The sequence below is a fragment of the Rhododendron vialii genome, chromosome 5a (assembly GCF_030253575.1).
Source record: "Rhododendron vialii isolate Sample 1 chromosome 5a, ASM3025357v1".
NCBI classification, from domain to species: Eukaryota; Viridiplantae; Streptophyta; class Magnoliopsida; order Ericales; family Ericaceae; genus Rhododendron; species Rhododendron vialii.
The window spans coordinates 30,805,172-30,832,434 of NC_080561.1; the positions used below are offsets into that span (position 1 = coordinate 30,805,172).

Consider the following 27,263-nt stretch of genomic DNA (forward strand, 5'->3'; position numbering starts at 1 on the left):
GAATTTTTCTAAAGTGGGTTGTGTTCTTAACAAGTATTAGTCCATGGTAAAAAAAATAGCTTTTGCGATTTCTGTACCCTTATTCTATTATAAGTATGACATTAATAATAGGGAAAATTTCAAAAAAATCCCTGAACTTTTTGACAATTCGCAAAAAAACACCTGAACTTTCACTATTAACAAAAAAACACCTGAACTTTCTGACAACTCGCAAAAAAACACCTGAACTTTCACTATTAACAAAAAAACACCTAAACTTAGCATTCCGTAAACAATTAGACTCCCGCCGTCCAATTCCGTTAGTTTGTAATGGATGGAGCTAACGGAAGGCGTTAACTTTTTTTTTTTTACTTTTTACATTAAAAAATTACTTTTAACTCTTTCTTTTTTTATTGGTAAATAAATATGCAATAAAGTTCTTTTTTTTTCTTACTATTTATCAAAAATTACTTTAACTCTGTTTTTTACTATTTACAAAAATAACCTTAACCACCATCTTTTTTGTTACTTTCAAATTTTACCTTTCCCCTTCTCTCTCTCTCTCTCTCTCTCTCTCTCTCTCTCTCTCTCTCTCTCTCCCTCTTTTTTTTTTAGAACTTTAACCCCACTCCACCAATCAACTGCCAAAACTCTAGCTCTAATTTCAGAAATTCAAAATTGCTTTTAACCTCTTTTTTTTTCAGCATTCTTGTTTTTTTATATTTTTTACTTCCAAAATTACTTTTAACTCTTTATTTTTAGTAGTAAATAAATATGAAATAAAGTTTTTTTTCTTATTATTTATCAAGAATTACTTTAACTGTAATCTTTACTATTAATAATAATAACTTTAAGACCCATTTTTACTTTCAAATACTCTCTCTCTCCACTGATGAAAATCCTCCCTCCTCTTGTCTCCACCGATCAGTTTGGAGAAACCCAAAATTCCTCTATCAGTTGGTTGTGGGGTTAAATTTGAAAGTAAAAAAAAAAAAACGGGGCGGGGTGCGGGGAAGCAGGGGGTGTTAAAATAATTTTCGTAATAGTTAAAAAATGGGGGGGAATAATTTTTGAAAAAGAGAAAGGAAAAAAGAACTTTATTGCATATTTATTTATGACTAAAAAATGAATGAGTTAAAAGTAATTTTTGAAAGTAAAAGTAGTAAAAAAACGAAAAGGTTACAAAGAGGAGGTTAAAAGAACTTTTGAATTTCTGAAATTATGGCTAAGGCTTAGGCGGTTGGTTGTGGGGTTAATTGGTGGTGTGGAGTCGATTCTAATAAGAAAAAAAGGGGGAGAGAGAGAGAGGGGGGAAAGGTAAAATTTGAAAATAAAAAATAGGATTAAAGTAATTTTCGATAAATAATAAGAAAAAAAGAACTTTATTGCATATTTATATACCAATAAAAAAAAAGAGTTAAAAGTAATTTTTTAATGTAAAAAGTAAAAAAAAAAAAAGTTAACGCCTTCCGTTAGCTCCATCCGTTACAAACTAACGGAATTGGACGGCAGGGGTCTAATTGTTAACGGAATGCTAAGTTTAGGTGTTTTTTTTGTTAATAGTGAAAGTTCAGGTGTTTTTTTGCGAGTTGTCAGAAAGTTCAGGTGTTTTTTTGTTAATAGTGAAAGTTTAGGTGTTTTTTTGCGAATTGTCAGAAAGTTCAGGGGTTTTTTTGAAATTTTTCCTATTTTATATTTAACATACCTTAACTTGTTAGCCGGACCATTCACTTAAAACTTCTACAATACTTCCAAGTAGTATGGGAGCATGATACTCCCATTAAATATGGACCCTTACATTAAAAAATATGTAAATTATAGCCCTTAGATCAAAACTACTCACAAAAGTAAGGTGAATTTGCTAAAAATGAGAAGATTTTAAGAATTTTTGACAAAAAAAAAACCCGTAGGTATTACTTACTACAACAGAAATAGGTTTTATATATCATTCCTTAAGGCAACACTTACTATTTTACATGATTACACTTGCTATAAAGTATAGGAGTAGTGCTAGCTGCACCGACGGTTTCCGTAGGGAAACTGTACCGACGGCCGATCCGAGCCGTCCAAAAATTTAAAAAAAAAAAACCGAAGGGCCCCGCGCGAGAATCAACGGCATCCGAGGTGTGTAAGGTACTTGATCCGAGCACCTTTTTTTCGTGTATATATGTATATTTCCGCAAATATACATATATACACGAAAAAAAGGTGCTCGGATCAAGCACCTTACACACCTCAGATGCCGTTGATTCCCGCGTAGGGCCCCTTGGTTTTTTTTTTAAAATTTTTTGGACGGCTCGAATCGGCCGTCCGGTGGCCGGAGACGGCCGCGCGCGGCGGTCGGTACAGTTTCCCTATATTTTGGTCGGTACACATAGGATTTCTGAAAGTATAGAATGATGCTATTGTTGGAAAAATGTATGCATATTAATTTGTTGAAAAATTATATGTATTACAATTATATATTTATTTTGATGATTGTCGGAAAATCAGATTAATTATTTTGATGATGCTTTTATAGTTATCACCAAGTTATTTCGGACTAATTTTCTCAACCTTGTAAAATTGCTTAAAGTCTCTTGAATTTAAAGTTTAAGATCTACAAAGACTTAGTAAGCTCAATACATGCTTTAACGGAAATTTTCAGATGAATTTTTGAGCTACAGGTTGACGAACTGACTGACAGGTTGGCTGTCTGAACAGAAGAGGTTGTCAACCGGACTTCACTGGATGGCAGACCGGTTGAGAGAGCGGACGACCTCCCGGTCGACCGACCGGACGACCGGTAGTACATTTCTGCAGATTTCCGCAGATCAGTAAAATCTCAACGGCTATATTTTTTCCTAAATTAACTTCCAACGGATCTATCACTCTACAAACGGGCTAGTAAGAGATTGGATGGCTATATAAGGCTTGAAGAGCTCATTGATGAGTACCAATTCAAGCAACATCATTCCATATCATTCCAAGAGAAAATTCTCCAAAGATCAAAGCCTAAATTCTCCTTGTTCTTCCACTTTCATATTTTTCTTGAGAAATTTTTTGTACAAGTCATGAGCGATAATTTTCATACTCTCTTTACATACTTGTAATTCCTAAGCGAGTGTTTGAGTCAAACACTTGAAAGCTTAGAAGACCAAATTCGGGTTTGAATTTGGATGTTGTTGTTTTGGAGAGGTTTTCGAAGAAAACTCTTGCGGTTGCACTAGCTCCTCGGAAAAGTTAGGGGATAAGGTTGTTGTAAGCACCCTCTAGACTTACTACTTGTAATCTTTTTGAAGATTAGTGGAACCTTCAAGTAGTTGCTTGAGGAGAAGTGGACTAGGCCGAACCGTGGACAAATCCGAGCCGAACTACTATAATCGGGTTCTATCTCTTTAACTTTTTCTTTTACTTGCTCATATTATCTTGAATATATTGTTAGAGAATAATTTTTAAATTGGTAATTTCTTTTACAACCATATTCACACACCCCCTCCCCTAGGTTGTCTTTTTGGGTAACAGCTATGGTGTCCTCGGTCATTTTGGGAACACCATAAATTTTGGCATAATTTCACTATTATGAGCATAATTAAAACCCGTTACAAGCATAACAGAACCCAAATAAGGTATAACCAAGGAATATTCAAAAAACCAACCACGGCATAACAAATCTGTTATGCTTGTAATGATTTTGGTTATACTCAAAATAGTTTTGTAATGCTAAAAGTTACAGTGTCTTCAAAATAACCGGGGACACCGAAGTCATTCCCTAAAGTATAATCACTTACTACAACTGACTCATCAAAAAACAAGTTACCATTAGTAAAACAAAATGTAGCAAGTTATCCCCCTTTTTTGGCGGAAAATATTTGTCTAATTGAGAAGGGAAAAATTTCAAAAAAGCCCCTGAACTTTCTGACAACTTGCAAAAAAACACCTAAACTTAGCATTCCGTTAGCAATTAAACCCCTGCCGTCCAATTTCGTCGATTTTTAACTAATGGAGCTAACGGAAGGCGTTAACTTTTTTTTTTTTTTTTACTTTTTACATTCAAAAATTACTTTTAACTCTTTTTTTTTTATTGGTAAATAAATATGCAATAAAGTTCTTTTTTTTCTTACTATTTATCAAAAATTACTTTAACTCTATTTTTTACTATTTACAAAAATAACTTTAACCACCATCTTTTTTGTTACTTTCAAATTTTACCTTTCCCCTTTCCCCTTTTCTCTCTCTCTCTCTCTCTCTCTCTCTCTCTCTCTCTCTCTCTCTCTCTCCCTCTTTTTTTTTTTAGAACTTTAACCCCACTCCACCAATCAACTGCCAAAGCTCTAGCTCTAATTTTAGAAATTCGAAATTACTCTTTTTTTTAGCATTCTTGTTTTTTATATTTTTTACTTCCAAAATTACTTTTAACTCTTTATTTTTAGTAGTAAATAAATATGAAATAAAGTTTTTTTTTCTTACTATTTATCAAAAATTACTTTAACTCTAATCTTTACTATTTATAATAATAACTTTAACCCATTTTTACTATTTATTGCATATTTATTTATGACTAAAAAAAAGAATGAGTTAAAAGTAATTTTTGGAAGTAAAAGTAGTAAAAAAAAGAAAAGGTTACAAAGAGGAGGTTAAAAGAACTTTTGAATTTCTGAAATTGTGGCTAAGGCTTTGGCGGTTGGTTGTGGGGTTAATTGGTGGTGTGGAATCGATTCTAATAAGAAAAAAGGGGGGGGGGGGGGGTGGGGGAGGTAAAATTTGAAAATAAAAAATAGGGTTAAAGTAATTTTCGATAAATAATAAGAAAAAAAAGAACTTAATTGCATATTTATTTACCAATAAAAAAAGAAAGAGTTAAAAGTAATTTTTGAATGTAAAAAGTAAAAAAATAAAAAGTTAACACCTTCCGTTAGCTCCATCCGTTAAAAATTGACGGAATTTGACGGCAGGGGTTTAATTGCTAACGAAATGCTAAGTTTAGGTGTTTTTTTGTTAATAGTGAAAGTCCAAATGTTTTTTTGCAAGTTGTCAGAAAGTTCAGGGGCTTTTTTGAAATTTTCCCTATAAAATATTCTTGAACAATAAGATTTCATTACTACTCCGTATTAATGAAAGTTTGTAAAAAAAAAGTCAACAAGGACATGAATAAGAGGAGACCCCACATAATTCCCATACCAAACCCCACCCTTTTACCTAAAAACAAAAACCTATATTTGGGAATACGAGTAATTGCTTCTTCATCTTCTACTTCTTTTCCTGTACAAAGAAATGAAGTAGAAAAAAGATGTACTCTGAAATTTCAAGTCATATACAAAACAACGCTGCTACTTGCACAGCAAAGGCTGTACAGCAGCCGTGCATAGATCAGTTTTGCGTCCGTCTCGGGTCTTGCAAGCCTAAATTTTGAAGCAAAATTAGATGATTCGTAAACACCCTTCCCGATATCGGATTGAGGTGATTTTTTATAAGGGACCATAAACAAAGTATTTTGAACAAAATGAGCGGCTCCGATCATCTTTGCGAGACCCGAGACAGGCGCAAAACTGATCTGTGCATGGCTGCTGTGCAGCCTTTGCTATAGAAGCAGACTTTCTGTATACAAAACCACATGTATTGGTTATAGAAAATATAAGCCACGTCTTCCCTCCACTGTTTTGCTAAACAAGGATATCAAAATTTATTTTCGTCCAAATCTGCACTAAGAAATCTTATCACATATATATATTCAGTAAAGATAGCAGTACAGCCAGCAGGCAGGTACAGATTTCGTTTGCATCCGTTTTGGGTCCCGGAAAGATGATCGGAGCTGCTCATTTTGTTCAAAACATTTCGATTAGGGTCTCTAAGAAAAATCATTTCAATCCAATGTCGGAAAAAGAATTTATGAATTATCCAACTTTACTTCAAAATTTAGGCAAAAGGTATTTATAAATCATCTGACTTTACTTCAATGCATAAACACCCTTTTCAATCAACAGTGCTACTTGCACATATCATGCACATACATTTTTGTGGGGCCCATATCGGGATCCCACAAAATGATCCGAACCGCTCATTTTTTTTAAAATATTTTTTGGATGGTTCCTGTAAAAAATCAGATCCAACGGATATCGGTAAGAGCTTTCTCAGAAATCGTACAGCAAAACAGAATGATTCGCCCTACAATTTCTGAGAAAGCCCTTACCGATATCCGTTGGAGTTGATTTTTTACGGAAACCCTCCAAAAAATATTTTTAAAAAAATGAGCGGTTCGGATCATTTTGTGGGACCCCGATATGGGCCCCACAAAAATGTATGTGCATGATATGTGCACAAAAATCTGTGTGAGAATCATTACTGTTTTTCAATATCGGATTGAGATGATTTTTTACAAAAATTCTAAATGAAATATTTTGAACATAATGAGCGGCTCCGATCATCTTTGCGGAACCCGAAATAGATACAAAATCCATCTATACTCAGCTGCTATACAGCCATTGCTGTACTTGTAGCAGGATTGATATATATTACACCTTGTTAGGAATGGGTTGGACTGGACGTGATTTTTTTGAAAGCTTCAGAAATGGAAAACGGGAAAAGGGGGCAAACTTTTTTAGAAGATGATTAAATGTTAAGAAATATTTCTAAATATAGTACACCTTAACTTGTGACCTAAGAACATTGGTTAACATTTGCCTTAAGACTTAATGGGTTGCCTAGGGCGGCTGTTACCACTGCGGTAATAGTCCAGTTGGAAGGGTTCACTATACTCTTTGACGGAAACGTGGGTTAGAGTCCTAGCAAGGGGCTTGGTCTCACATCTGTGGGAGAGTCTTTGGACCATTGGGGGGTGGGGTGGTGGCGGCATGGTGACAATCTGTCCTTCTGGACAGTAACTATGGGGGGGGGGGGGGGGGGTGGTGGCGGCATGGTGACAATCTGTCCTTCTGGACAGTAACTATGGCGGCATGGTGACAATCTGTCCTTCTGGACAGTAACTATGGCTCGAATCGGATATTTCATCGGCCGGCAGGGAGCCCCTATGATCACGCTCAAGGGGTTGTTACGCTGGTTGTTCCATCCCATACTTTTAATTATTTGAAGATAAAAAAGAAAACATTAGGGCCGCCATTTCTTTCTTTTCCGGAGTGCAATTTTGTTCACTCTCCTGCCTATTAATTAAAATGATATGGGTTCCACCATAAAGTAATGTCATGCTTACCAAACAATACAGTTTTGGATAAGCATAACATCACTTTTATTGTGAAAACCACCAACTATTTTTTTTCTCACACATTTTCGATTTTACTACTCCTTTACATCCCACACTTCAACATCATAAATTATTTTTTAAAAAGATAACCTCCTCCTGTGCTTCCGCAAGCAAATCCCCGAAGGGCAAGGCAGAGCAACAGATTACGGCACGGTTTGCTATATTTGCCCGAGAGAGAGAGAGAGAGAGAGAGAGAGAGAGAGAGAGAGAGGCGAGAGAGAGAGAGAGAGAGAGAGAGAGAGAGAGACGGAGAAAAGTTCAGCGTCATTCGGCAGAAATCATGGGAGACACAGACGGTGGTGAGTTCACGCGTGTTGGTATTGGCTTGGGCTCGGGTTCAACTTCATCTTCTTCTCAGGCGCCCATCGATTCTTCCAATATCGGTTTTCAGGTTTCCTTTCCGCCTCTTCTCTCTCTCTCTACACACGTCTATTTGCAGATTCGTGTTGGCATTCGTTCTTTTTTCTCTGTTTAGGGTTACAAGTTTTCATTGTGGCTAGGGTTTCTTTTTTTGCTTTCCTTGTTTTTGTGGGACTAGTGTTTGTGTGAACGTATACAGACTCTCTGTACTAGAACCAGGGCTTTCTGAAAAGTGGAGAAGGAAAAAAGAGAAGAAGTATATCATTTTGAAGGAGCAATCCTCCAAAGCCATCAGAAAAACTGTTAATTGATTGCTTGGAGATAGCCATAGGACACGTACAAGTTTATGTAACTTGAACATCAGCCTGAAAAGGAAATGAGAGGATTGCTGGATAAAGTCATCCCAAAAATATGGTCTAAGTAACCCTAAAATTAAACAAAATGAGGGAAAATACTGTCTGTAGTGAGCAATTTGTATCTTTCCTGCGCTCTGATTAACAACCTTGTCCTCAAGGCCGGGAAACAGTAAGGTCCTGAAACCCTCCTTGAGCAAACGATAAGGTTGCCTACAAGCATCGTTGGCCCACTTAGCTAGGACATCCGCATAGGATCCATTCTTAAATTGACTAGTCGAATGTAGCATGGGGTTGAAATCTGGTTTTTTCTCTTCGAAGAAATATCCGGCAGCTGACTTTGGATAGCGCTGTGATATCCCAACTTCTTTTTCAAACAAGAAATATGGAAAACAGGATGAATCCTAGTGTGTTCAGGAAGGTCTAACTGATTGCCCTATACATTGCAGCACCTTAAAGTCCCACAAAAATGTGGAGGGAACTTCTGAAAAGCATGAGATTGGATGGAGACTTGTTTGTAAATCTCAGCCCCAAGTAATCCCACATCTTTTACCTTCAAATTCCTATCATCTGGAAAATTGAGGAGGTATTGTTTACCAATCCTTAGTTGCACGAAGCAAGAGTGGGAGCGGGTGCATGTGTGGGTGAGGGGGAGTGAGGATGTAGAAGAATATCAGATTTGGAGCATCTACATGTAGGTTTGTGACTAAAAATGTTATACTATGTTAAATAGTAATTGGTGTCAATTGCGAAAAGAAAAATTCGTTACTTTTTAAATATAAGTGAATATTGTGTCATACTAATCAATTGAGCAAATGGGAGTCAACGTCTTTTATCTTACCATTGCTTCATAGTCTCTCTTGCTCGGTAGCTCTTCTTTTGGTTTTATTGATTCATATATAAATTTTGTTTTTTTCTGAAAAATAAGAAAGTGGATTTATTCCAGTTATTTCTTGCCAGTTTCATCTAATATCTATGAATGATATGGATTATCTTGACCTTCGCCGAAGCCATCACTTATTTGAATCAGGGAACAGAAAAAACTTATAGACTACTCAACCCATGCATCAAGATCACTGAAATCAGAGTTGGGGAAGCAATAAACAAACTTAGGTTCAACAAAGGTAGAAATCCAAAATGGATGGATACCATGTCTCATGTCTGCTATCCATGATTTTACACAATTCACTTTGCTTGTTTCTATTTTTTTTTTTTGATACATAGACGTCCGTGTTCAGATTCAAACAGGCAACCAAAATTGAAATTGTGTAAAAGTTTGCATGGGAAATACTCCCCAGAGATTTGGAAAGTATAATAAAAATGTTAAATCACCCTTTGAAAGTGTTAGTACTTAAGTTGAACCATTTACACACTCAGTAAATTAAGCCTCAGTTTGCAACAAAAGAATAAAGATAATTGTTTAAAAAATTATTTGCCTCAATACCTTAGCCCTTTGGACAGTCAAATTTGACGTATGAGATCTCAACATGGACTAGCAAGTCTAGCATCCTCTCATTGAATTATCTTTCCTATGATCCAAATGAGGGCCACACGGTCGCATGTTGATTGCCCAATTTGTGCATTTTGTGGGTCTCCATTTTTATATTATTCATTCAAATTCATGCAAAAAGAGAGAGAGAGAAATCAAGTAGACTTGTTACTCTAACAATCGATTTTTCGCAGGAACAATTTTAAAAACGGCTACTGTTATCTCATTACTGAAATAATCTGTTAAAGCATGGCTATAATGGCTAATTGCTTCTTGTTAGGGGCTCAGGAGTAGAACTACCTTCTTTATTGTCACCCCTGGCACTGCCTTGTTCATCCTCAGGATCTTGAACATGTTTTATCATTTGTAGCTTTTTCTGCTTGCATGTGCCCCTTATGACGTTTGTTATCACTTATCACAGTAACAGCTGAGTCTATTTGTTTTCTGCTCCTTTAATTCTTGGTCATTCAGCAGCTGTAGGTGTGCTGCAACTCGTATTCATATTGGAGTTTACTTGCTTGGAGGATATCATTGGTTTAGATTCTTTAGAGCGATTACTATTCGGAGTTGGCTGATTTCAAATCTTCCAATCTCTCTTCTTGTGAACTACGAAATAGCCATGCGAAATAGCCACGTCTTGTGCGAGATTACATTTTGACTTCGGGGTAGTGTTCTAAATGGCAGCCTCGGTGGCCACCTAGGCGCTTGTTGCCGCCGCGATTAGACCCCTAGGCGTTTCATTAGGCGGTCAGGGAGACATGGCGGAGCTCGGCATTGTAATTTTTAAAAATTAAGGGGCTATGTTGTAATTTTTGTATCATCATATATTACGTGTACCCAGTCGTCACAGTCAATCAATCGATCGAAACTGAAAAGTGAAAACCCTAAAGCCAGTCCAGTCGAGAAGCCTCCCGTCACCGTTGTTACCATCGTTGCCGTTCAACTCTAGTAACTCTGGTTCTCTCTCTCTTGTCTCTGACTCTCTCTCTATCTCTGACTCTCTCTCTCTCTATGTGTGAGAGATTGGTGCCCGGCAGTGTTGACTGTGTGTGTGTTTTTTTTGTTTGTGATTGGGTGTGGACTTTGGTGGTTGCTAACAAAAATATTAAAAAAGAACCCGCCAAATCGCTCGGCGGCGCCTAGGCGGGCCTAGCACTTGGCAGTGGGTTGCCACCCGACTAGCACCAAGCGCCATTTAGAACACTGCTTCAGGACTTGCATTAGGTTTCAATCCTTGTATAGATGTTCCCATCAATTGATGCATTCACCTATCTCAGGCTGGTTTTGCAATGCATTTGAACTTGCTTTGATGCTCCAAAACTGTTGAGGGTTGTGGAATCTATGGGAGCTCTACATTAATGTTCTCATACTCAACTAGCCAAAGCTGATCCATCAATCCTTAAGCAAATTCACCCCACATAAGAATACCTTGTCTAAATACAAACCAAACCTTTGGATTGCACCACCATCAAATTTGATGGAAACAATTTCTACGTTCGTCTTCTCAGGCAGGAAGCGCCGACTAGTCGGCTGCCTAATCTAGGCATTGGACAACCGCCTAGCGCCTAGGCAGGACCTAATTGGCCTAGGCGGTTGAGTTTTAGAACACCGTGTGCTAATCGGGGGGGACTTGCATGTGAGGGGAGTGTTAGAACTTGTCATATAATGGTTAATTATCACCTTTGGAGCTTTTCCACTCATTGTCAATTGGTTTTAAATAGGATGCTGTGATGCAATGGTATGGTGATTAAGTTCATCTCGCCCTGCGTTTTTTATCGTCACGCTTGAGTAAGCAGCATCGAACTCTGATACTAATTGAAGAACAATGACTATAGATGGCATTTTCATGGTTGAAAGGAATAGAGGAAAAAAGGGAAGAAATAGATAATGTTGAGGGGATCAATCCTCCAAACCCTTAGGCAAATTTGTTATTGCTTGAAGACAGACATACAGCATCTTCAGCTTTATTAACCAAAACATAAGCCACGAAACAAAACTGTATAATGACTGGAATAAAATCATGCCAAAAAGTATTAGCGTAATGAACCCCTAGAAATTGGAAAAATGAATGAAAACACCAAATACAGAGAGCAGTGGTATCAATCTGTGGATCTTTCTTTTTGTTTACTTATTTTCTTGATCCATTGTAGCTATTGAATCATATGATGAATTGGAAACTTATTGTTTCTGATGATATTGTGTGGCAGCTTTTGAAGAAGCACGGATGGAAAGAAGGCACTGGTCTTGGTATCTCTGAGCAGGTCTCCTTCCTTATCTCATTTCCTTCGCATGATTGTATCTACTTTTTTCCTTTTATAGCAAGCTCTCTCCATCACAAGATAGTTGAATTTCTATTTCTTTTCCTAGCCTTTAAAAATCTCTGTTAATAGAACCTTTTTGCTGGAATAAATTGGATGATTATGCTGAAAGCATGCGAAACACCTTCCATCTACCACTAGTATATGTTGTCAACGGATTTTCGAAGCTACGTTCCAATCCTGATTAAGAAATGATTATGGTTTAGTGTTGAATGAGTTATTATTTGTTTTGATTTGCTAGGCATTGAGTTTATCCCTGTGAAGTCAGAGCCATTTGATCTCAATTGTTTGGAACACTATCTCTGTGCAAAAATAATTAGTCATTCCATTTGCAGGGCAGGTTGGAGCCTGTACAGGCTTTTTTGAAGAAGAATAAAAGAGGGTTGGGAGCAGAAAAAGTCCAGGAGAAGCCACAGATGGTGGAAAATTCCGAACATCCTGCTTCTAACAGAAAAAATGACAAAGTGAGTTCCATTCTCTTGAAGTTCCATTTGTTTGATGTACTTTTGTACATTGTTGTTTACTTCATTGTTTGAATTAGAGAGCCTTTTTTACAATTTTATGACTGAGTTACTAAACACCACTTTCCTCCCCAATAAGAAGAGATTCAGGTGAGATAGAAATTGAATACAGTTTATAGTGCTTATGAAGAGCTTTATCAAACCATGAAACACCAGTTTGAATGGCTCCCAATGGGTCACTTATTTTAGATGTAATGGTTGACCTTTAAATGCCTCATTGTTCAAAATGTATTATCTTTAAGCCAAGTATATGTTTTTAGAATAGTTTTAGAAGGTACTCTGTGGCAAGTGGTTGGAATAGGTGGAATACTAGTCCAAAGTTTAGTTAATTTATTGTTGTTAGAAGACAGATTTGTCAATATGAGAGGCAGATTTGTTGACAAAAAGTTCGGTGAGCCTTTATCCATTTTTCAGGAGGTTGTATCCAAGGGGATAACTATGGTCTGATTTTCTCTTTTACTGAAGCATTACTAGTGTTCCAAGGAGATCATTGTTCAAGTCAAGTGTGCCCTTGCTCCCTATTTCCTTATTGCTTTTTCTCTCTCATTGGAGGGTTGCATATACTCATTATCACATACGGGTACTGCGATGTTGTTAAATTATTAAATAAGTAGACTGTTTCTTTTGGTTGGAACCTTCTTTTCACGATTTTTGAGGTACTTGTCACCCCCCTTGCGAGTAGTTAGTTAAAGGTGGATTTTGGCATTCCATTTGTGAGAACCCACCATGGGACTAATATCCCACATAGGTAGATTGGGAAAAACTGAAGTGGACTATTAATGACAGCCACCAACTACCTACTGTATAACTTGAGGTTAACCTATTGAGCTACATGGTTCGGCAAAAAGTAAAGCAGGTCAGCTTGCGCGGATCGTGGCACCATTATACCCGGATTTCCTCCTTGTTACTTCTATTTTTATTTTAGCGCCATAGTTATCGAAATCGTACGATTCCAGATTCGAATCGTACGATTCGGTTCGATTCAGGTATAAAACGATTCAAATCCATTATATGAATCGCAAATAGGTAAGAATCGAAGTGAGAATCGCAGAATCGTTTTTTGAATCGGTGAATCGTGAGAATCGTACGATTCACCTTGTTTTCGAATTAGTGGGTTTTCCGGCGGGTTGGGTTGGGTTTCTGCACATAAATCACAAAATACCTTAAATTTCTGAGAGGGGAGGGGTCGGAATTTCTTGTCTGACCCGGAGAGAACCCTAACATTGAAGAACACGAAGACCAGAGCCCTCGTAGATAAGCTTCGAGCTCTTTCGAAGTTTTCGACGACGACATGGCTGTCTGAATTGCATCTCGTTCCAGTTGGTGAGGGTACTGACTTTTGATATGTTTACTACTGTAGTGTATATTAGTTTATTTATATTACTAGTTAGTGGTGTGTATATTATATATTATATTAGTTAGTGGAGTGTATATTATTTATTATATACACTAGTTAGTGGTGTACAATTGTGCATATTATATATTATATTTGTTAGTGGTGTGTATATAATTTATATCACCAGGAAGTGGGGTGTACATTAGCATATAAAAGTCCGTTAAAAACAAAAAAAGAGTATAATAAACTTCTTTTTAACTAGTGTCACTAGATCATCTATTTATCTTATGAAACAATACTTTTAATTATTCAAACTTGAAATCTACATTTTTTTATGCATTTTCAAGATTTTGACCGAATCGGAACGATTTACAATTCGATTCGATTCACGATTCGCAAATGAGCCTTTTCAATTCTCGATTTGACAACTATGTTTAGCGCATTGAAAGATACACTATCTTGGACATTTCTGAGCTTTCTAATGGTTCAGAAAATTATGCTCTCTCTCTGGGGTGTCTGAGACTCTGAAGCAAAGGAGTCTAGGAGATTATCTGTTGCTTATCACAACCTTAAACCTTGGGCTCTTACCTGTCTAGATGTCTGGCAATTACATTAGTAGTACAAAACTTACACTAGTAGCATAGTGGGTTGAAAGTTTCCATTTATTTAATACATTTAAGGGAGACTAGTAGACTGAGTGAGTGAATGCCAGCCAATACTTAAAGAAGAATATGATGAGTTATCAAGTTTTTCATACAATAATATAAAATATAAAGACCAGCAGTTCTCAAGTGCATGGTTCTCCGGAAAGGATCAATTGAAAGCCACTAATTGTTTCTGCTAGACCAACATATTTTCCCGCAGGACCGGTAAATACTTCTGCTATGACAAGAGGTTGTGATAAAAAAACGTTCAATTACCCCTTTTGCGACTCCTTTAATTATTATTGTTTGTATGATAGAGATATGATCGACATATCTCTATCTTATTGACGAGTTACAGTTATTGCACCTATTAAACCAATTAAAAAAATGTTTTATTTAACGTTGGTCTTTAAACCAAGCCCCTTCTCATACTTTGGCGTGGGGTTCAGAAGATGCCCATTCTCTTCTTGGGTTCGTAGCACGAACTGAAGTGTTCTTCCCAGAGAAAAAACGTGCCTCTCAATAAAAAGAAAACATAAAAAGTCACTAATTCAAGGGTTTTGGTAATTGCTTAGACAATGTCTAAGGCAGCTCCAAGAGGAGTTTTTCCGTATCAGGACCTTTATTTCCTGAGATGGCATGCTGCCATCGTAGAGGCTTATGTATTTTTTGAGATGAGATTTATACCAGGAGTCCTCACCATTACATCTAGGACATTCATTTGGAGTATTTGAAATATCAGCCGACTTTCTAGTTTTTTGGTGTTCTTTACGAGTTTGTGGTCAACTTGAATGCACTGATTAGTTTTCTTTTATGTCTACTTACGTACACACTGCTATTGCTTTGATCTTTCATGCATTACTGCTGAGTGCTGACCATACAGTTTCTACTGTAAGGTGTCTTCTGGAAAGAAAGCGAAGGCTATATCTAAAAGGATGAAGAAGTTGCAAGACCTTGAACAGCGGTTGCAAGAAAAGGAATTTGAGCGGGCCTTTTTCAGGGAATTCTGGCCAGACAATGTTTGATGGTTTCATTCTCTACCCCTTTCAGTTTATTATTGTGTATGTTTCCTAAGGATTTGTTTTGCATACATCCTCGTAGGCTACCAGGCAGTGCAAATTTGTTTGCCAAGGTGTAAAATTACTTTTGGGGATTACCCATAGTTCAGCTGCCACGACGAGCACAACTGAGACGCTGTTGCAAGGCTCGCTTTGGCTGCACCAGTAGGCACCCTTGTTGCTATTTTTTCGCTCGGATGTTCATTCTGAACTTTTTGGAGCACCTAAAGAAGGACCAGAAAATTGTTTTATTTTTTTAAGTTCAATTTGGATGGTAGGGAAATAAATATGCCCGTCTGATTGTAACTTGGTACCAGTCAATACTCAATTAATGGAAAACCTAGAATAGCTAATCTTTAAGCTAAAGATTTGGCTATGATCAGCGCCATTAAAACTGGTACAGTTTTTGTAGGTTGGTGGGCAGTACTATCAGCTACTTGCAGCTTTGTCTTGAATTATTTCCTGATTATTTTGGTGTGTCAGATGGAATATTTTGTTTTCCCTTTTCCTGTTGCTCTGTTACGTTGTATCCGAAACAGTGAAGCTACGCCCACCGACTCCATCGATACCTTATATATGATGCCTTTTTGGATTATTTCTTTTGGTGTTGAAACATTTGGTTTTATCTTTCTCTTAGGACTCTTCAACGAGAGTCTTAGAGTTAAAAATTAATTATGATTCTTTATGATAAAATGATCAGAAAAATAAGATCTTTGTACCGGTTCAAACGGATTGAAAATCGGAATACTTAATTTTTTTCATTTGGTTTTATGGTTTTTTTAGGGCTTTTCAACAAGAGCCCTCGAACTAAAAAATAATTATGATCTTTTAAAATAAAATGATCAGAAAAATAAATTTTTTTCACCGGTTCAAAAGGATTGAACATTCATTGCTAAGGCTTGGACCAAGCTCCATTGTGAACAATTTGTACAGTTTCTATTGATGAGGTTTGCCAGGATCTATTAGCTTTCTGGTTAGCAATATAAACCAAACCAAAATATTACCTAGAACCCGGAAACACCAAAGTGATTATTCAGTGCTCCTAGAGGACTGCCACATGGTGCTCCAAGACCTTCCCTACCTTGAATGGCGTTTGGCTGTGGTGCTCCCAAGCAGTTTGGGAGCACCATAGTCCCAAATTGTAACATTTGGTTTTATCCTTCTCTTAGGACTCTTTTGGTGTTGAAACATATGGTTTTATCCTTCTCTTAGGACTCTTCAACGAGAGTTAAAGTTAAAAATTAATTATGATTCTTTATGATAAAATGATCAGAAAAATAAGATCTTTGTACCGGTTCAAACGGATTGAAAATCGGAATACTTAATTTTTTTCATTTGGTTTTATGATTCTTTTAGGGCTTTTCAACGAGAGCTTTCGAACTAAAAAATAATTATGATCTTTTAAAATAAAATGATCAGAAAAATAAAATTTTTGCACCGGTTCAAAAGGATTGAACATTCATTGCTAAGGCTTGGACCAAGCTCCATTGTGAACAATTTGTACAGCTTCTATTGATGAGGTTTGCCAGGATCTATTAGCTTTCTGGTTAGCAATATAAACCAAATCAAAATATTACCCAGAACCCGGAAACACCAAAGTGATTATTCAGTGCTCCTAGAGGACTGCCACATGGTTCTTCAAGGCCTTCCCTACCTTGAATGGCGTCTGGCTGTGGTGCTCCCAAGTGGTTTGGGAGCACCATAGTCCCAAATTGTACTAATGTGACTTTCACCATTGGGTTTAAGAAAAAATCCACAGCGTCCTTCCCAAAAAAAAGAACGAAAAATGGAGTAATTTAAGGAAAAAATCAGTGTCCTAGACCACTCTCATACTACTCCCATCTCCTTCCTCCAACATCCCTGTTTTCACTAGATTTTTATCCGATTAACAGTCTTGTTGGATGGTGAGATAAGAAAGGAGAGCCCTTTCGCACCAAATCTTACCATTTTTGGTGAGATAGGGAAAGAGCCAATCAAAACATTTCATTTTTGTACTTTTCTCTCAATTTCTCACAAAAAAAAAAAAACTCAATTCAAATAAGTGATTTGGTTAGAAACCAAAACCCTTGCATTCCTATACTAGAATTGACTATGCTACCATTGGAATTAATTGTATATTGGTTATTATTTCTTGGTATACGACAATAAGACCTTGTTCGTTTTGGGATCACGGTCTCTACTGAATTTTCTCTATCTCTGTCTCTCCACTTTCTGACAATGTCCATGTTAAACACATAAGAATAAAATACGAATGGCATTTAACTCCTAAAGGCAATCAGTTGGAGGCACGAGTTCAACCACAAGATGGTACCTCACTCGGAATGACAACGAAAAACTAGAACAACTAATGGGACACATTCAAAAGAGCCCTTTTCTTCGTTAAGTATAGAAAGGGAAAACAGAGACATGAAAGGCTATGCCAAGTCCAAGGGGAAACTCAGTTTCTAATCATTTTCGAAGCATGTTTCAATAACGTATATCAATCACTGTAGACTGATGTCCCCAAAAAACAAGGAACCAAAAGCATATTACTTCACTTCATTGACTAGAGTTTATACCGAACGCTCGATTAGTAACAGTTCCAGCTCATGCTCCAACAGAAGAAGTGAAAAATGGCAGAAATGAGGAACCCTCATTCAACAGCCATGTTTTCTGCCTCCTGCCTTAGTGAATCAAACAGCACAGTCGACAGATAACGCTCCCCGAAGCTTGGGATAATAACCTGACAGTGGGGACAAGAAATAATATGACATTGCATCAGTTGCTTCGAAACAAAACATCACAATCCATGTGTTTTGCATAATAGTACTATAATATGACAAGTTAGCAGTCCCTGATAATAGCCTAGGCGCAATACGGTAGTGGATTCCAAATCTTATGGAGAGGAAGTTGATACCTTTGTCATGGGTTGGGTTGGGTTGGGGTTAGGATAAGTATAGCTTCTTCTAACACGTGACAGCAAAAAACATGGCCTTTGATTCTAACTCTCAGCAATCCAGAAAAACACCACAGGCACGAGAAAGACTTCATTTTTGGGCACAAAGGAATGTTTGCATAACTTATTTCGTCAAAAAAAGAAAGGCATCACAGGGTAGCGGATCATCCAACTCCAATGAGGATATTACAAAACACTCGACTATTTCTGCAAATAGTTGGTTGAAACATGATTGCACTAATCTTCTTCCTCACATCAGATGGTCACGAGAAAGACGGGAGAAATGGAAAAATTATGCCAAGTAAAGAAACAACAATGATCTGCTGCCAAGCCCCTCATTTACAAGACAAGTGGAGGGAGCAAAAGAGGGTAGAGCGCATGAGCTGACCTCTACGTCTTAGACAATTTACAAGGGTAAAGGGAGCAGAAAAGAGAGACAACAAGAGTTTGTTCAAAGTACTGTGCAACTTAGCACAAATACTATGTCGTCGTAAAGGATGTGCCATTTCTTTCCTGATATGCCACCAAACACTAAAAAACTCGTGTTTCTGTGAAGATAACTTTTTTCCCCGAAATAAAGCAACAAATCTATGAGGATAACACATCTATGGAACAGAGCTAGACCAACAGTTGGAAAATAAAGCAATATTCCAGTAATGTCAGCTACAATCTTAGCATCTACACAAATATATATATCTCTTAAAGTATTCTCGTGGATCCAATGTCAAGTAAACTGAAAAGATAACAAAATGATGTTCAGCATGCTCAAACCGCTATGATGATAGAATGCATCAAGTATTCCGCGTGAACCAATTTCTCATTCTTCCATCTCAATGAATTTATCCTTTAGTACAGAAAGGTAGTGTTCTACAGGAATCAAATTTTGTCACCCATCCGTTTTTATAGACAGTAACACTATGAACAAGTTGGCACAAACTCTTTCAGCTCCAAAACTGGAATCACTTTTGCAGTGGTTAATTTCGCAAAGTAAACAAGCTAGGCCACTCGAGTTCCAAATAACTTTAATAAACGGGCCATAACCCCATTTATCGTGGTCGTTTGTTCTGGATTGTCAAAATTAGTCGTGTGATAATACATTGTTTTGAAGTGCTGCCGCTTTCACTAGTGCTCAACAAAATTTTCAAGTACTTAAAAGGATCAAGAAATAAATACAACTTACAACAATGAGTTTTCCAGCATTTTCCGGCCTCTTTGCTATCTTTATTGCAGCAGCAACAGCCGCCCCTGATGAAATACCCACCTGTAAAGTTGTCACCAAAACATGGTAAGAAATGGAGAGTAATACGGAAATGAACACAAACAAGAATTGAGAAATCAATGACAAGTGATCACAAAGGATAGAGATCACATGCGAGACCAACAGATTCCAACTAAGAGAGACATACCAACAAACCTTCTTTCAATGCAAGAAGCTTAGCCGTTTCAATTGATTCTTCGCCAGATACCTGGAAATTACAGAATCACCTGAGGTAAATGGAAATAAATCTTCACACTAAAGCGGTTGAGAACAATTATACCTCACCAAATCCATCTTGTACAATTCTACAATTCTTACCATGAGGAAAAAAGAATATACAGTGCACAAGGCTCCTTACAAAGTGCTTGGTAGAATTGGTTATCTATTAAATGTCTTTTGATTGGAATAGATCACTCTTAAGAGGTGAATTCTCAAATACTGCATTAAAGATAGTTGTGATTATAAACTGGATTATCAAATATAAGTATGAGGTTCAATTTGTGTCCCCAATTATCCAGTTTGAATGTAACCCTTCATATCCTGCCATAGATGTATGCAACTATGCATACTAACAAATAATCACCATGCATGATTTTCCTTCATGAATGTTACATCAGATATATAATCCACTATATATGTCCACGAACTCAAGCAATTGTTACCTGAATATCTAGTTGGGACCAATGTTGTACCGTCATTACATTCTTTTTGAGTAGTATTGTATGTATATGTTATCATTGTTATAACCCATGTAATGGATGTTGCCTGTGTGAAATCAGCTGTTCACCCTTCTGCTCCATTACCAAAGAGCCACATACAAAAGCATAAGAGGGACTTGAATAGCGTATTCTGACTAGGACTGGAAAAAAGAGATAGAAGGAAAAATATCAAGGCAGTTTGCCAGTTTCTTTAATTAAGGACCGGCATCTTGAGATCATTTATCTGTAAAGACTGTAATCATTCAGCCTTGGGGCCTAAGTTAATATGATCCTATGGCTACACAGGATGACAAGTATCACTATTACTTCAGTCAGCTTAGTAAGTAATATTGTGGGTATCCGGAAGAACCTCCCCTGGTAGCACTTACCAGCAGACTCACCACCCAGCCAGGCAGGCAAGTAAGCTCTTCCGAAGCTGTGTCCCTCCTCCTCCCAAGCAAGTAACTCAGGCCCCATATCCTTCCATGCATCCATATAAGGATATCCCCTCCATAGAGCCTCCAAAGCATGCTGCGATGAATACTGCTTCACCTTGACCGGTTATAGAAAGAGGAGGCATTGACCAACATGTGACACCTCAAAAGATGTATTGCAAGCACCAAATCGAGTTTAGGAGCTCATATCAAACCTACCACATGACTCAGTTCTATGATACAAGACTCCACATATTGCTTAAATTACCTCTTTGAATCCCACAAGACATTGCCAATCTCTGATTTAGATATCAAAAGGAGCCTTGTCAACATCCATTCAGCAGACCAATGAGGAGGAAGCTAAACACCAGGCTTCCTCCTCTCCAAGGTTCCTAGACTATATAAAGACGGCTTGACACAGCATTAAAGGGACGTTGAATACACACAAGACGTGTATAGAGCATTCTTATGGCTGCCCTGAGCTCTCTCCGATGGTCTTGAGTCATTGCAGTGCCATCCATATCCCCGGAAGGCCACGGCAGGTACACTTCCCATACTGATATCCACAATATTACACTAAAAAGTTGGATATTGAGCTCTGGAAACAGCACCATCTCACATACTCTCACGCCTTTTGTGTTAGGCCAGTCCTACGACAATTTCAACCAAGTCTCAAGAGTATCCATGAAACTATGGTGTACACTTGGCCTAATGTGCTCTTACGCAGAAGTTGGTCAAGGATGCTTTAAACATCCCGTGTCTAATGTAGTTGTCATCCAGTCTTACTTTCAGGGTTTACTCCACTTTGAGAAACAAATCTACAACCACGTGAGGATTTCAGACCACCACCATTAGATAACTCCATCAAACGTAGAGCTTTCAAACTCAAGATCGAAATCCATATGTTACCCATCAAATTTATATGGGCCATATACTTACCTAGAAAAATTAGGAAGCTACAGGAAATTGGCATTGCTAAACGATTCTCTACAAGAAGTGTTTGTAGTAACACTTTGGGCAAGCTAGAAATGAGCATGCTGTGATACAATCTTCAGCCTTGAGAAGTTTTTCAGATATCAGACATTTTTTTTAACCTAACAAGGGAATTACTGTCTTTCAACACAAAGGGTGAGCAGCGAGCAAACAAGACAGTTCTCTTTTGCTTTCTCTTAAAGCTTTTTTCTCCCTTCTTAAGCTGCTTCTTCTCCTCGTCTTTTTTCACATATATCTAAGCGCTCTAGCAACAAAACAAGCCCTATCAGCATGCCTTTTTTTTTTATGTCCAGTTGGAACTATATGCTTCAAATTTATCATACTACTAAGCTGCCATGAAACTTAAATGGAGAAACAATCACCACATGCTTTTACCTACTTGATATAAGATAGCGAAGCTTCCAGTGATCTGCTGAATGCAAGAGTTCTCTACTGAGTTCACAATCACAAATTTCTGATTTTATGTCCCATTTACTATTATACTTCACAAGATGAAAACTGTCGCACAAGTAGAAAACTACACATACTAGTAAAACTAAGCGCCCAATGCTAAAATGTGGAGACTTACTGGAACAACTTCATCAAGAATGTTGACGTCCAAAATAGGAGGGATTATACCAGCACCAATTCCTTGGATTTTGTGGGAACCTTCAACATGAAAGCAAGCTTCCCATTATGAAACATCCAAGATGACAGAATATTGCTCTACAAAAACAAAACTGTTGCATTCGATATGAAGAACTGAACCAAATTACTGACAACCTCAATTGATGAAATTAGGAGTAGTGTTGCCATGATTGTACTGATACCTATAGAAGAGGATTGGCCAAAGGCATAGCTCTTGTTTTCATTAGGTTAGAGCAAACATTGGTGTCACAAGAGATTGGAATCCAAGAGATAAATGGTAAAGCTCAGGCTGCTCAGCTTCTTAAGTGTGATCAAACCAACTAAAAAGACAAGATTGACCAAGGAATTAATTTCTGATGATGACACAGAGACACATGCTGCTAACTCTCCGCCTACTAGAAAGTTGGCATACATTGCTTGAATGTTGTAGTCTTAAACATTCAAGTTAATGTCAGAAATTGTCATCAAGCAACAAAATGTTGTTTCCTGGCTGAAACGTTCGGAAATGTAACACTAGCGGAATCCAGAACTTCTAATGTTCTCACTGAAACATAACATTACAAAACTCTGCTGAAACAGAGTTGTGTCACCTATTCAAATAGTTTGAAAATGACATTTACCCATGTTTTCAAATTCATTGGTTGTTTCTCATTTGTCTCAGGAACTTTTTCAAAGCACTCCCAAATCCAGATAAAAAAGGAGAATTTGATTCGCAGTTGTCACCGCTTCATATTGTAGACTAAGGGGTCCATATGGCAACTCATGTATCCACCTAAAGCACTTCGGTTTTCCATCTTTAACTAGTTATATTAATCACCAAAACTATAAAACTGCATAATCCATTAATCCCTAGAGCATCATGCTCTTTAAAAGTCAATATAGTTTCAGTAAAATGAAAGCAAATGCCAAGTAGAGAAGAAACACAGTGTTCCACAAAACCCAGCAACACATAAAAAAAACAGCCACACAGTAATGGGACAGCAATTGATAAGAAAAAATGTAATACCATCAACCCATATGACAAAATTCAACAGTATACGCAAGACAGCATTACTCACCAGGTTTTCCTCCATTTAGAACGGGACTTTCAGCTGGTTCTACACCGTAGACCTTAATTTAGACCATTAAAAAAGAATGGAAATGAAAATAGAACGTCAGACATGAGAAAATTCCAAATCAACTAAACTCAGAGAATGCCCAAGAACTATGAAACCTTTATATTTGGATTTTTCTCCTTTAGGAACTGCCCCGCACCAGTGACAGTGCCCCCAGTCCCTATCCCGGCAACCAAAGCATCAACTTTTTCTGTGGAGCCCTTCCAAATCTCTGGTCCAGTAGTTTCATAATGAATCTAGAGAATAAAATTGAAGTAACTTTTGCGTCAACCTTTTCATGTAATAGATTTCTACTTTCGGACTTATTTGATAGGTAACAGCAATCAAAGATATGGATTCATATAGTACCCTTGGGTTGGCCGGGTTTTCAAATTGATTTAGGTAATATGCATCAGGTGTCCTTTCAACTATCTCTTCGGCCTTTTGGAAAACCCCAGCAATGCCCTTTGTTATATCTGTGATGTGCAACTCTGCTCCAAAAGCTCGGAGCACAATCCTTCTCTCAAGACTATAAGAAGATGGCATAACTAGAATAAGCTTGTAGCCCTTAGCAGCTGCTATGAATGCCAAACCAATGCCAGTATTACCACTTGTAGCCTCAACGAGAACTGTCTACACCCACCATTATTTTGGCAGGATCAAAACCAATTGAAACTTATCAGTTAAAAACGTTTCACAATCCACAGTATTCATATGAAGACTGCCTTCTGATGAAAAACTTAATTGATTTCGAAACAAATAATCATAACTTGAACACATCAACATGGACGACCTTTAAATTGCATGAGACCTCATTCATACATCAGGAAGGCTACTTTTCTATTGTGAGAAAAGGGAAGGATAAAATTATCGAGTATTGAATTAAGATTTAGGGCCTGACATATTTTTCTGTTGCATTAACGCAAGTACTATAGCACATAAGTCGCAACAAATATGCCCAGTAGAAGGAACTCAACTAACCTTTCCAGGGGTAATTAGACCCTTCTCTTCTGCATCTTTGATCATGCTATATCCAATCCTACATTCCAAAATTAAACACTACCTTCACTAGCATATTTACAAAACACTAGATGATTCTAGATTTGCAACATAAAACAGTTCTTACAGAACAAATCAAATCCAGAAAGGAAGGAAAGGAAGAAAGAAAAGAAAGACGACTAACCTGTCTTTCACACTAGAGCAGGGTTCCATCATCTCCAACTTGGCTGCAATACGAGCTACACAACCATCCACAAGGTTGTTGAGATATACCATTGGGGTATTCCCTATCAACTGCATAATGAAAAAACATGTATAGAAAAATTCCTAGTGAATTCACATCAAGGAGACATAGAACCATGGAGAAAGTTCATCAAATGATACAAACTTACCTCAGTAACGTCTTTTGCGATATCACACTTGCCTTCCATAATTCTCTCTTCAAACTACTATTTGAAGAATGAGAAATGAAATGATCATTGATACTATTATACTAATAAACAAATGGAGAGAGAGAGAGAGAGAGAGAGAGAGAGAGAGAGAGAGAGAGAGTTGGAAATCTTATGGTTTAGCAAACCATTCCAAGGTTACAGACACCAAATTACAATACATAAACTAAAATCTAAATTAGGCATCTCAAGAAACCTAAAGATGGTTCTATAGATGAGTGCAACAAGCCATTGCACATTCTGAGAGGAATATATAGTCAGATAAATGAACAAGTGCAGGCATAAACTTCTATCGAGTGTTCATGCCATTAATCCCTGAGAATAAACAAAGTGACATGTACTATATGCTAAAGTGATTCCTGTATTTGACAATCAGCTGCCTCATTCACTGACAAGGACCTCGTGAACAATTTTCAGCTCCATAGTTCTAACTAAGAAAACAGGTCCTACACTGTTAACAATATTCACGTATTTAACACCACAGACGAAGGATTGTAATATCAACCAGTCCCATTTGTGACTTATTATTCCCTAAGAAAACTGTGGTAGAGCAACACAAAGAAGAAAGCTTTTGTCCTTGTGAGGTTTCAAGCGGAACTAAGACATGCATAGATGCAAACCAACAATAACCAATTTGGGAAATAGAATATAGATGCTTCGAAGAAAGAGAGGACCAAGCTTAAGATCTATGCAGCTTAGGATAGTTGCAGACTTGGAGTGTCACCCCTTCAACAAATTTCCATCCAAGACAATACCCCTAGATAATGCAAGGATTACCGATAAAAAAAGATAATCCAAGGATTGATATAAGTAGACAACGAACACTTTCAGCCAGTGAATATTGACATGCATATATTCGAAGAAATTAAACAGTCCAAACCCCTAAATAACTCACCACAAATCAAGACTTGTTGTGGAATTATGACAGGTTATGAAAAAGGTCGAACGATGAATGTGATATACGAATACAAAAATCCAATCAACAATTTAATCAACAGAAAACACCGCTAGCCCGACTGTGCACTAATTATGCAAATTTGTGGTTGAAACACCATACAATAGGTTTAGGATGATGCTATAGCCAAACTAGCACTATACACAATGTTATAAAATTTCCCACGACCATTAATGGAAAAAATGAAGGTTTCAGAATTAACATCAAATTTCTTAAAATTTGAAAGTTCACGTAACAAAATCTCACAAACACTCCAATGAAGAAGATTTCCAACAAATTATCACCGGGTTTTGACAAGCTAATATAACCATTAGATTGTTCAAAGACAAAAAAAGTAAAACCAACAAAGCAACTTAAGCAAGGCAACTTTTTTTTTTCTTAAACACCCAATTCATAAAGAATATTCCAAAGCAGATAATACATAAACATGAAAAGAAAATTTAACAAAGGAAGAAAGATAACCCATCAAAAATGGTAAAAAAGCAACACAACATCAAGGAATCAAAAGTGGATTAAAGTGAAATAACAACAACTACAGGGTTGTGAAACTAGGATGCTTTTGCTTTCATGAAATGAGAGACCAAACAACTCAGATATTCAAGAAATTGGAAGAAAACCAGAGCCATTGCAATACCGTTTGGGGCGTTCGCACTTCTTCTGGGATGGGGCTTCTTGTATGCATCTGTAACTATGTTTACTACTACTATATCCTATGCATCATACAGTCAATTGATTAATCAATAAAAATGGGTCCGGTGGTGAACAATATTACAAAAATTAGCTAGAGAGAGAAAGAGAGACTTTCCATAGGTACGACTTTGAGAGAGAGGAGACTTTCCACACGGATGACTTTATTAGTAGTATTTTTTAGTAATTCATTAGTTGGCGGGTAAGTAAATTTTCTTGGGTAGCATTTCTTGGTTCTCTCTCACTCTAACCCGTCGCACCTAGGGGCGGATCCATTCAGATGGACGTGGGTTACGTGCCTTCACAGCTGCAAGTTTTTTTCCTTCTTCTGTTATGCTTTCACGCATTTTAAAACAAATTTAGCAGTTTCTATTATATTGATACCTATCTTTGACTTTTTTCAAAAGGTTTGCTGACACACTATCTATGTACTCCACGCATCTCCCACCATCTACTCTTTCTCTCTCTCCACGGGCTTTTAATTCGACCTTTTCTTTTAGATTGAATATTACAATTTCAAATTGAAGATTTAAACTTGGAAAACTAAATCCAAAATACTTTGCATTCGAACAGTTAAATTAGATCTAGATAAATTAAAACTTTTTATTCATTTTTCCATTAGAGTTTGGGATATAGCTTTTGATTGTTTGGAAAAATTAGTTCTTAATTTGTTTAGTTGTTTTTTACTCTATCATGGATATTTACGTTCTGTTTTACACAATTTTGCTTTATTTTAATTTTTTTGTTAAGGTTGTTAATGTTATATATGTGCCCTCATTCGGCTCAAATCATAGATCCGCCACTGGTCACACCTATTTGTTTCTCCCTTTCCCTCACTT

General features: G+C 37.1%; 2 protein-coding genes across 6 annotated transcripts in view; one reads left to right on the top strand and one right to left on the bottom strand.

Moving 5' to 3' along the window:
* The first annotated feature begins 1,276 nt into the window (after positions 1 to 1,276).
* LOC131325238 (uncharacterized) overlaps positions 1,277 to 27,263 on the top strand; it is a 35,130-nt gene continuing 9,143 nt past the window's right edge. Inside the window, exons 1-5 of one of the 4 annotated variants that reach the window (XM_058357380.1) lie at positions 1,277 to 1,284; positions 7,466 to 7,607; positions 11,626 to 11,679; positions 12,072 to 12,200; positions 15,134 to 15,794. In XM_058357380.1, the coding sequence (XP_058213363.1) occupies positions 7,497 to 7,607; positions 11,626 to 11,679; positions 12,072 to 12,200; positions 15,134 to 15,262 (423 nt within the window). In that variant the 5' untranslated portion in view covers positions 1,277 to 1,284; positions 7,466 to 7,496 and the 3' untranslated portion in view covers positions 15,263 to 15,794. Of the gene's footprint in view, positions 1,285 to 7,301; positions 7,411 to 7,431; positions 7,608 to 11,625; positions 11,680 to 12,071; positions 12,201 to 15,133; positions 15,795 to 27,263 lie in introns of those variants that run through there. The other 3 variants (XM_058357378.1, XM_058357379.1, XM_058357377.1) reach the window with 3 other exon arrangements.
* LOC131325237 (cysteine synthase-like) lies at positions 17,632 to 26,596 on the bottom strand. Of its 2 annotated transcripts, XM_058357374.1 has the most exons (11): positions 26,372 to 26,596; positions 24,726 to 24,782; positions 24,518 to 24,627; positions 24,316 to 24,373; positions 23,704 to 23,967; positions 23,454 to 23,591; positions 23,299 to 23,350; positions 22,182 to 22,261; positions 19,637 to 19,696; positions 19,411 to 19,491; positions 17,632 to 18,017 (listed from the first exon to the last, which is right to left on the bottom strand). In XM_058357374.1, the coding sequence occupies exons 2-11, from the start codon at positions 24,762 to 24,764 to the stop codon at positions 17,928 to 17,930; spliced, it is 972 nt and encodes a 323-aa protein (XP_058213357.1). In that variant the 5' UTR covers positions 24,765 to 24,782; positions 26,372 to 26,596; the 3' UTR covers positions 17,632 to 17,927. The 2 variants fall into 2 exon arrangements, with proteins under 2 accessions (XP_058213357.1, XP_058213359.1); XM_058357376.1 differs by lacking the exon at positions 23,704 to 23,967 and having other exon boundaries at positions 26,372 to 26,573.